Source organism: Poeciliopsis prolifica, unplaced genomic scaffold (genome assembly GCF_027474105.1).
Source record: "Poeciliopsis prolifica strain line A6 unplaced genomic scaffold, Auburn_PproV2 SCAFFOLD002, whole genome shotgun sequence".
Classification (NCBI taxonomy): Eukaryota; Metazoa; Chordata; class Actinopteri; order Cyprinodontiformes; family Poeciliidae; genus Poeciliopsis; species Poeciliopsis prolifica.
Genome location: NW_026562377.1, coordinates 11,352,497 through 11,362,617, shown reverse-complemented (window position 1 = coordinate 11,362,617; position 10,121 = coordinate 11,352,497). Strand labels below are relative to the sequence as shown.

Sequence of the window (10,121 nt, the reverse complement as noted above, 5' to 3'; positions counted from 1 at the left end):
GAGATATGATATATATATAAAAACATCCTAACAAAATTAAATACATGGATTTTGATTTTTTAAGAAAAAAATACTTTTTAGTTTAAGATAAGTGATTTTATAGGTTGGCATTTTTTAGTGCAGCTGCTCGTAACCCCTCCTCTCTCTGTGTCTCTCTTTCTCCCTCTCTCTCTCTCTCTCTCTCTTTCTTTCTCTCTCTCTCTCTCTCTGACTCTCCTCACTCTCCTTATTCCTCCTCTCTCTGGAGCTTCATTCCTGTGCACGATCCGAGCGAGACAGACGGCTTAACGGAGCAGCCAGAAGAGGAAAGATTCGCTCAGGGAATAAATATCTGTGAACTGCGCGGCTGTTTTCTTTACGGGAATACCACTGGGTTGCGGACGCACGTGAGCGCCCACATGCTCATATGGGACCACTCGCCATGGCTCTGATACCTCTGTTCTGACCAGCAGAAAAGAAAAGAAAAAGTATTGTGGAATCTCCCGGAGCAGGTTGATGTTTTGTAGCAGAGTCTCCAAACGGGAATGCTGTCTGGATGGTGACCGCGGACTGGACTAACTGCTCTCGGTCAGTTTGCTCAGTGCGCAGGAAAGGGACTAGGAGACTTGCACCCGCTGCCTGCGTGCTCTCTGGTTTAATAGGGCGCATTGGGGATCAGTGAAAATAACACAAAAAGCGACAAGGGCTTCTGCTTTTACACGTTTTGTTCCGAGGACAGGGCAATCCTCTGCGAACTCTCACCTCTGAGTGTTTTGTTGAATGAGGATAACTCTGAGCCTGGAGCATTGACGCAGCAACTGGGACTAGGACGGAACTGGGGGCGCGTGGAGCGTTGGGTCACCCCGGGATTGTTTTGTACCTCCACACTCTTCTCAGCCGCGGCTCTGTGTTCATGTCCAAGTTGAGCACTTTATGACAATGGATTACTTTCTGCTCTTATGCAGCCTCTTGGTGTCCGTGGTCTCCGCCGTTGAAGGTAAGATCTTTTTTTCTTTTCTGTTCTGTTGGTGTTGTGGTGCGTCGCAGGCTCGCCTCTGAGCGTTTTTTTTTTCACCACTCCAAATTAGTAGGACCCCGAAAGCTCATCTTGATCCACTTTCTCGATTCTTATTTGTCTCCATTCAAAAATTAAAACTAAAGTATTTCTTTTTCAAGTAACTGTTTTTGAGGAGTTTGCGCACCGGTGAAGACAGGCTTCATTCAACATGCAATTGTTTGCCCCAATTAAAGCTCGCGCCTTCCAATTATACATTATAAATAGACGGTCTTTATTTTATTTGTTTATTTACTTTGTTTTGTAAAGTTCAGATAGCAATTTGCTTGCTTTTTTTCTTCACTTCAAGGGAAATTAGCTACACACAGCAGGTCTCATCGGGGAGTGGCGGCGGCCTCTCCACCACCAGCCCGCCCCCCACCCCACTGCCACTTTCCCTTCAGGTCGGCTGCGTGTATTTTAGGCTTGTTTGCATGTGTGGTCTTTTGACATCTGGACTCCGAATCAGTTTAATGGTCTTAGAAAAGAGAAGAAATGACAGAAAAAAGTGAAAATACAGCATAAAAAGTTTAGGCCCTGCGAACTTTCAAAATTGTCAAACTTTAGAATGAAAATCAAGATGACTAAAAAGTTTTGCAAATAGTATGTTTATACATATATATATATATATATATATATATATATATATATATATATATATATATATATATAATACAGTATTGATTGGTTATTTACAGTAATTTGTTTCGACAGAGGACAATCTGTTTTAGCTGAGTCCTGATGTTTTAAGTGCGTAAAATCAATGGGAAACTCAATCTGTCGTTTCTTTAAGCAAATCACTCTCTTTCTCTCTTGCTTAGTACCGTTTTGTGCATCTCCCCATGTTACTTGTGAGAAATGATAGGAAAAAGGCTGAGAGAAAGGGGCCCGGAGCCTGAACTCTGGATGCTTGGTTTTCAGGCAAGGCGCACTTTAGTTTCCGATGCCAGTAGGAAAGTAGGACAGTGGGCCACTGGTTCAGTGAGCACTTTTTATTTTTTTATTCTGTTTATTTCCCGATCTGACTGCACAACCCACCTGGAAAGTTTGTCGTGTAACCGCAAATGAATTGGGGCTTTCATTGAAATATTTATGTATTTTACAATACTTCATTGGAGAGAGGATTGGAGGGCATTCTGAAACCGTTTTGTGAATTAAGCGATGGCTGTATTCAAACTAGGGATGTTATTCATAAAGTCCCAAGAAAATGTCTCGTGCTACTTTTGTGAACCAAAGTATTGTTACTTATTTTTCACTCTCGCATTTTCTTAATTTGCCCGAACCTGGCAAACAAAAATATACAGGAAAAACAATGGAACCCTGTCTGGGGAAAAAAAAAACACGTTGATTTCTTAAACGGCTTGCCATGAGAAAGAACTTACCCAAATGCATTTTATTGGTTCGTCAGACTTCCTCTGGGCAAAATGTTGGCGATTATTTTCCTTGCGACCCCCTGGCTCCTTCTCTCTGACCCTCGCGGGTCACCGGACCCCAGTTGGGAACCGCTGACTTAAAACACATGGCTTGAACGAACGAGTGAATTCTTGGGGAGTTAGAAAGGGAGATGCAGGCGGACATTATGGGGAATAACAGAAAGAAAGTGTTCTCGGTTCGCGCAGCTTCGAGTCGTGCTTCGTGTTTTTGAACTATTTCGTTATAACAGTCTACTCCCTGCGTGACCTATGCCATGAATTGCACCCGATTGACCAGGTTGAAGGCGTTGTTAGGATTTTTAATACAAGCTGATGATTTATGGGCCCCTGCTGGAACTTGTTTCTGGTGCACCGTGAGCACAACAAGGTCGAGGGAAACAGGAGGAATCGACCAGGGAGCGGAGCGCGTCTCCTCCGGGTCGTCGGGGCATTCGGGGCGACACTCGCGAGGAAATAATTAATGTTTTCCTTTCCGTGCTGTTTCTTGTGCATAACGAGTTACGTGAAATGCAATAATGAAACTGGGGTCTTTCATCCTGCAGATGGAGTTTACTGTCTGTAATGCAATTATGACACAATTACACGGAGAGGTTTCGGTAAACGTGATTGCTTAAGAGAGAGAGAGAAAAAAGATAATCTAAAAAAATCCTAATAATAGGTGCTTTGCTTATAATGTGCTATTTGTCTTTCAATTTGTCTACGCATTGTGCTGAATGATGGGACGTCAAGCTGATTCATTTTCAAATTAAGGAATCATCTTTTATGGTACTTTTTTACTGCTTGTCTCGTTTTTTTCCCTCTCTCTCTCTTTTTCTCTCTCTCTTTTTATTTTTTTATTTTTATTTCATTGGTCTTAATTAGATTACAAATCCATGCCGTTCTTGCTTTGATCAAAGCGCGGCGTGGCTTGTTGCGGTGCCCATTAGGGTCAGCGTATTCCTCGGTGGGGAATAGCTGCATGCATGAGGCCTTGGCTTGTTGAACCTTCAGCTGCTGGAAAGCCGAGGAGACAAATTGCTTCGATGACAGTCCGCTGTGGTTGCAGAGGCAGTTTGCTTACCATTCGGTGTAAATTACCTGTGATGGGAGGAGGAAGAAAGCAAAAACAAAACGTACTAACCAGAACTTAATAATACCCAGGACACTTTGGTACTCTTCCACTTAATGCCCCGCTGCTTTATATTAAAGCCACAAATGCTTGAATTACGGGCAGTTTTGCGTTTATGTTCATATTTAAGATGGAAGAAACTTACTCCAAGTGATACGTTTTTTTCTTAAGTAGTATAGCCTACGTGTGACTTTAGTTTAATGCGAATTTTCAACTCGGCCCCCAACATTTTATGTCTAAACAAAGACAGGCGGACATTACAGTCACCGCTCAGGATTTCCCCGCTCTGTGCCTTTTTTTCCCTTCTATTTATGGCTGTTTATTTCGTGGCACGATTACGCACAAGCAGGCCCTTTGTGGCGCACGTTCATGTTTTTATGTGGGTGAGATCACACCTCCACAGGAGTTTTCTTGTGCCTGTTTTCAATTGGCACATTTCTCATCGAACGGTTCTCACATGATTTATTTCTCTCCTCTGTCTCCCCCTCGCTCTGACAAGGGATACCCGCCCTGACCTGACCGTCGTCATCGTTCCGATGTAAAAAAAAAAAAAAAAAAAAAGAAAAAAAGATTGAGTTTTACATTAAAATGAACAATATGAAATACAGAAACTTGACGCAATTTAATTAAAGCAATATTTTAAAGGTATGCACTTTGTTGCTTATCTTTAAAACAGACCTAAAAAATACTTAGTAAAACTTAGTCGCTTCTACAATAAGAAATAAAAGATACAATTTAGTTCAATAGATCATTTGAGGCGTCTCGCTGATCGCGAAGAACAATTAACCTTCGCAATAAAGAGAGTAAGTGGGGGCCATTTGTCCGGCGTGCTCGGTGTGCCATAAGGCCTCCATGCTTATAGACGCAGGATCTGGCTGTGTGGGCCCTCAGCGGGGCTCACGCGGGGAAGCTGCTGTGTCAAACTTTTCTCTGGGATCTCCTCTACATGACATTCAGACGCAAATTACTGAACAAATGTATTTAGGGTCTCCGTTGGAGTAACAAAGGGAAGTATTAGTGACTGTGGTGGCTATTACACAGGCTATTCAAGGGCTGAGTGGAATCGGGCTAAAGAGGCGTGAAAGTGAATTTGCAAAATAAAAGCAAAGTCATTCAGACACTTAAACTGATCTATCTATCTATCTATCTATCTATCTATCTATCTATCTATCTATCTATCTATCTATCTATCTATCTATCTATCTATCTATCTATCTATCTATCTATCTATCTATCTATCTATCTATCTATCTATCTATCTATCTATCTATCTATCTATCTATCTATCTATCTATCTATCTATCTATCTATCTATCTATCTATCTATCTATCTATCTATCTATCTATCTATCTGTCTCTGTCAGCAGAAGTTTTAAAAATTTTCATCACTTACTGTACCTTAAAATATTTTTTGGGATTATCATCCGTGCTGTTTGTAACAGTAAAAAGAAATTATAAAAAGAGATGAGATACAACAACTGTGCCAGTCTGTCACCCTCGTCAGTGTCCCTTTATACTGAACTCTGCAGGGGATTCAAGCCAGTCATCGGGTCATATGCTATAGACTGACGCCATGTTGAACAGATGTACTTTGACTTAGATTCAGATTGGTGTATGGGGCGTTCTGGGGGGAAAATGGAGGAGTGGATGACGACATTTTGAGGAGCTGGGGCGGGGTGCTGTGGGAGAAGCGTGCTGGTGATGGGTCTGAGGGGCGGATTTGGGTCATGGGCCCGGAGATCTGCAGCAGAGTTGACAGTCTTTTTCAGATCGAGCAGGCATGTAACAAGCACTCGTGCTCACCTACCGATGGCTCATGAATTAACATCGCCACACTGGAATTTTATATGCAGTTAATTTGCTGCCGTATTCGGTCCATAGGGGTGTCGGTTCACCTGGGAAAGGATGGTATGGGAAAACTAGTGAGAGTAGGACAGCGAGAAAGAAATTGAAGTACTCTTTTAGAACTTTAAGACTCTGCATCAGTAAATTTTGTGTATCAAACTTTTTAAAAATTGTTCTAAATAGTCCTTTCAAAAGGATTCTACTACCAATTTTCTCCAGTGTCATGAAGCACGATGGTTTTGATACACACTGCCCGGTAACTGGCTGAAAGAAGGCTCAGCTGCTCTTTGTTTACTTAAAAGTGTGAATAAAATAGTGTATTGGGGGACATTTCAAACTGTGAAAGTTACAGCCTGTCACTCATCTTCAAAGACAGTAGGTCTCTTAAGCAGTGACAGACAAGTCACACACCACTTTATATAGCCCAACAAACTTATCTCTTAATATCACCTTGTCACACTTGTGTTTCCTTATAAGGTGGACAACTGAAAAAAGTGGTATTACATACTATATACACTTCTTGATTTACATGGTGGGTTTTTTACTCAAGTTTGTCTATTAAAATAATAATTATAAAACAATAAATACATTCTTAAGATAACATTGTTAAAATTGTAATTGTGATGTAATTTTATTTAAGCAGTAGCCTGACTTATTGCTTATCCATGTAAGATAAAATACAGTAAATATCTTACATTTATTTTTTAAATCCATGCATAAAAACTGCAAAACTGGCATTGTTAGTCAGAGTAATTATCCTGTAAGAATCTCATAAAACCTCATGGCTATCAAAAAGCAGTTGCTTCTTACATTTTAGATTCTTAAAAGTACACAGTCGATCTTTTATGTCGTGATTTGGTCCATCTTACTCCCAACACTACATCTGATTGCAGCATATTTAAATATTCTGCATGTATTTCCATTAATTTTATGACCTTGTCATCTATGAGGCAGGCATATTTCATCCACACGACGGTGACAAGTTACTGTGTCATCAATCTTACTTAACTAGATGTAGGTTTGAGAAAGAAGTTAAATGAATGTGACCAGTGTTTCCAGATTTTATCACCTTTGTCACTATATATCAGTATTCATTTACAAACTATTTTTAGTAGTTTGAAGTGGCATGAGTGGCTTCCCAAGCAGAATTTCCATTTGAAGCACTCAAAATTTCAGAGTAGGTATACAGTTTTTATGGACGAATCATTTGTGTGACATTTGTTTGGGAAGTCTATCCTGGCATTCAACAGAGGGGCCTTGTGGGATGGCAGGTCTTTGACACCCACTGTTGAGAGCAAGCATGGGAGGGGGAATGTCTCTGAGCCTGCCCACCATGCACGCACACAGTCTCTGTCTCTCTTTCACACACACGCACACACGCAAACACCACTGCTGTCTGCAGGCGGCCGAGCGGAACGACAGAGACAGAAAGGAAGAGACACAGACGGAGGGAGTGAAAGAGAGCAAGGGAGAGATTTTGCGCTTGCAGGGAGTGCAAGATGGGTGGTACATCTAAACAGAAGGAGTGTGTTTATTGGTTGGGATACGTAGATAGGGGAGTGTTTTTATGTGTGTGCATTGCTGGGGGTGCAGTGTGTCTGGGTGTCAAGTGAGGAGGATTAAAAAAAGATGTAACGTGATAACTGCATAGAGGGAAGGATATACTATTTTAACATTTATAAATGAAAAAGAAGGTTGGGTAATACCAGAGTGACTTTTGTTTTCATTGCAACTGTAGATAATCCACGCACAATTGGTTAGAGAAAACAAACACTTTTAGACTTACATTCCCTCATCTGTGTTTAGAACTTAGTGTGTGGGAAAATAATTAAGTTAGTTGACTTATTGTACACTTTGGCTGTTTATGGTTTTAGTCAAAAAATCAGCTTATATTGAAGGTTCCTCTAGAAGTACAGATGAAAGGAAGCTACTATAGGCAAGGGCCTTCTCCGAGGTTCTCACCAAAATATATAAACGACTTTCAAAATGCTGGTGAAATGTTCAGTGTAATATTAATGGCCATCAGAGTTGATGTTTTATAGCCCCTGTCTGCACCGGATGCCCATAAAGCGCAGCTGAGATTACCATGTGTCAAACTGTCCAGATTATTACTGAGTTAGTACCTGCTGAGATTTCCACCCACAGCAAACCCACGCCCCATGACCTCCACCCACAGGCCAAGAACTGATCCCCACATGGAATATTTTTAGGCGGACCTCACATCCCTCGGCAAGTCTTGTTCTTTAACAATAGTCATAAAACAATCAATCTCCTGGGGTCCTTCTAATTTCAGCAGTGCATAAAAATATCATTGAAAGATGGTGCGTATTTTGTAAAAAAAAAAAAAAAAAGATTGTGCAGCTTACCTTCTGCTTATTGGTAGATACAAGAAAATATAACTTTTCCATCATATTTATATTGGAGTTTTCAAATTGCTTCATGTTATCCTTTTCACATTTTGATTTAATGACTAGCTTCTCTGCCCCATTGGAGACAAGCCTCCCTACACCATGATGTTGCTTTCACCATGTTTCATCATGAAGATTGTATGCTGAAGTGATGCGCTTTCAAGGGGCTTGCCCTGGTTGAAATGTATAATTTCCACAGTGTCTTAAATGTCTATTGCAGTCATTGGTTTCCTGACGCCACTTGTTCAGTATTGTCTGCTGGCAAACCTCTGCTTTCATGCAAAAGCTGAAGTACACACAAGTAGAATCTATTTACTAATTTGGTGACTTCTAAATAAAATTGGTTGCAATAATTTGTGTTAATAGGTATCACATTTAAGGGGCTGAAAATTGTTCATAATACACTTTTTTTGAATGAATACCAGGTTTCCCTTTGCTTCTACTTAACTTTGGGTTAGGGTATATAGCATGGGTTTGTGGTTGTAAAATGACAAAATGTTGAGGGGCATGGATTCTTTTTCTAGACACTGAATACTGTTGAAACTCACAAGTGGAGAATGTTCAAAGCATAACTGCAGCACATAAGCTATGTTAGGGATGTACGCTGGACTTCTCTTTAGCACCACTGCCAGCCTGCAGATAAAGGTTTTGCATGTTGGACCCGCACTACTGAGAATGGACACATGACAACTATTAGGCTGTATGATACAGGCTCGAAGGGTGGAGCTCAAAAGAGTAGATTTCTCCTTCCAGCAGCTTTTCAAGCTCAGTTCCTCCTACTGTTTCTTTACGAGCTTCGGACTCTTGTAACAAATTTCTGCCAACGGAGCAGAAAGAGATCTTTGATATTTTTATTTAAAAAGGGCCCATTACATCTGTGTGGAGAGTGGACACAGCTGTAAAACACTGAGGCTTGAGGGGAATTACCTGGTTTCAGCCTCTACTGGTCTTGTTAAATGTAAGAAAAGAGAAATGAAGGAAATAGAATGCAGAAAAGGTAGACTTTTTTGCTGAATTGAACCATAACTGGATGGTTAATAACTCAACATTTTGAGAAAACCAGCTTAGCTCCAGGCCTAATTCCTTTTAAGAAAAAAGAAGCAACTTGTGCATTTTTAAATGGAGATCCTGAGTCAGCTTGTGTGTGAAGGTTGTTACTTTCTTAAATAAAAAGCTTTGCTATCAACTGATAGGATGGGCTTAAATGTCTGGAAAAATTAACAGCAATTTATTTTGGAAAAGTGCTCAAATGGTCAATATTTTTCTTTGTGAGGTGAACTGTGTGAACGCGGTCCTGTTCATATTGAGTTTGGCTTTTGCAGAAGGATGCTGATACACTTGCCATGCTTATTATCCTCCGTGTCAAAAACACTTTCCAGCTGCACTCAAAAGACCTTCAGGGAAGAAGAACTGTTTCCTATTCAGTAAAGTTTTTCATCATTTTTCTTCTGGATTTTATGAGTAACAGCAACAGGTTTAACCAGACCCATGTTCCATTATCAACAGTTCAGCAGATTCCCCCAAACTTCCTAAACACACTCCTCTGCTCAGCTAACCCCAGGCAAATCCAACACATTTCAGTGGCAGCGGGACCAATCACATGCAACCTTTGTGAAGATATTTACATAATCCCCATGGTTCCACCACAACCTTCCTCAGAAGCTGCCCACTGTGAAGAGCATTTATTTAACCTCAGCCAGGGTTGATGTGAAGTCTAAGTGACATTGTAACTTTAAAGGCTTAAATATGTGTTCTGCTTAGAGGACAATATGAAGAATGTTCAAGCACATATATATATATATATATATATATATATATATATATATATATATATATATATATATATATATATATATATATATATATATATATATATAAGACATATGTTCCTCCCACAGTCCAAAAACATGACTGTCTGTTAGGTTAATTGGTCTTTCCAAATTCTCCCTAGGTGTGAGATGTGAGTGTGTGTGCATGGTTGTTTCTGTGTTGCCCTGTGACAGACTGGCGACCTGTCCAGGGTGTACCCCACCTCTCGCCCCGAACGCAGCTGGAGATGGGCACCAGCAACTCCCGACCCCACTAGGAACAAGGGTGAACAGATAATGGATGGATGGATAAAGATATGTGTGTAAAAGAGATAATCCCCTGTTTTTAGTTGCAGATAGAGGTCAGATTGATGCATTACTATTAGTTATATACAACCAGAACTCCTAAAAGATTGTCTATCAGCTACTGATGAAGAAGATTTTCATTGCATTAGATTGCAGTATTTCTACCCCTTGAACTTGATT

The 10,121-nt window shown here is 40.4% G+C and overlaps 1 protein-coding gene across 6 annotated transcripts in view; it reads left to right on the top strand.

Moving 5' to 3' along the window:
• The first annotated feature begins 238 nt into the window (after window positions 1-238).
• The window catches only part of LOC129369261 (ephrin type-B receptor 3-like), a 68,071-nt gene continuing 58,188 nt past the window's right edge, over window positions 239-10,121 (top strand). For all 6 annotated transcript variants that reach the window (XM_055044710.1, XM_055044698.1, XM_055044691.1 and 3 more), the window contains exon 1: window positions 239-976. In XM_055044710.1, coding sequence (XP_054900685.1) covers window positions 913-976 — 64 coding nt within the window. In that variant the 5' untranslated portion in view covers window positions 239-912. The remainder of the gene's footprint in view (window positions 977-10,121) is intronic.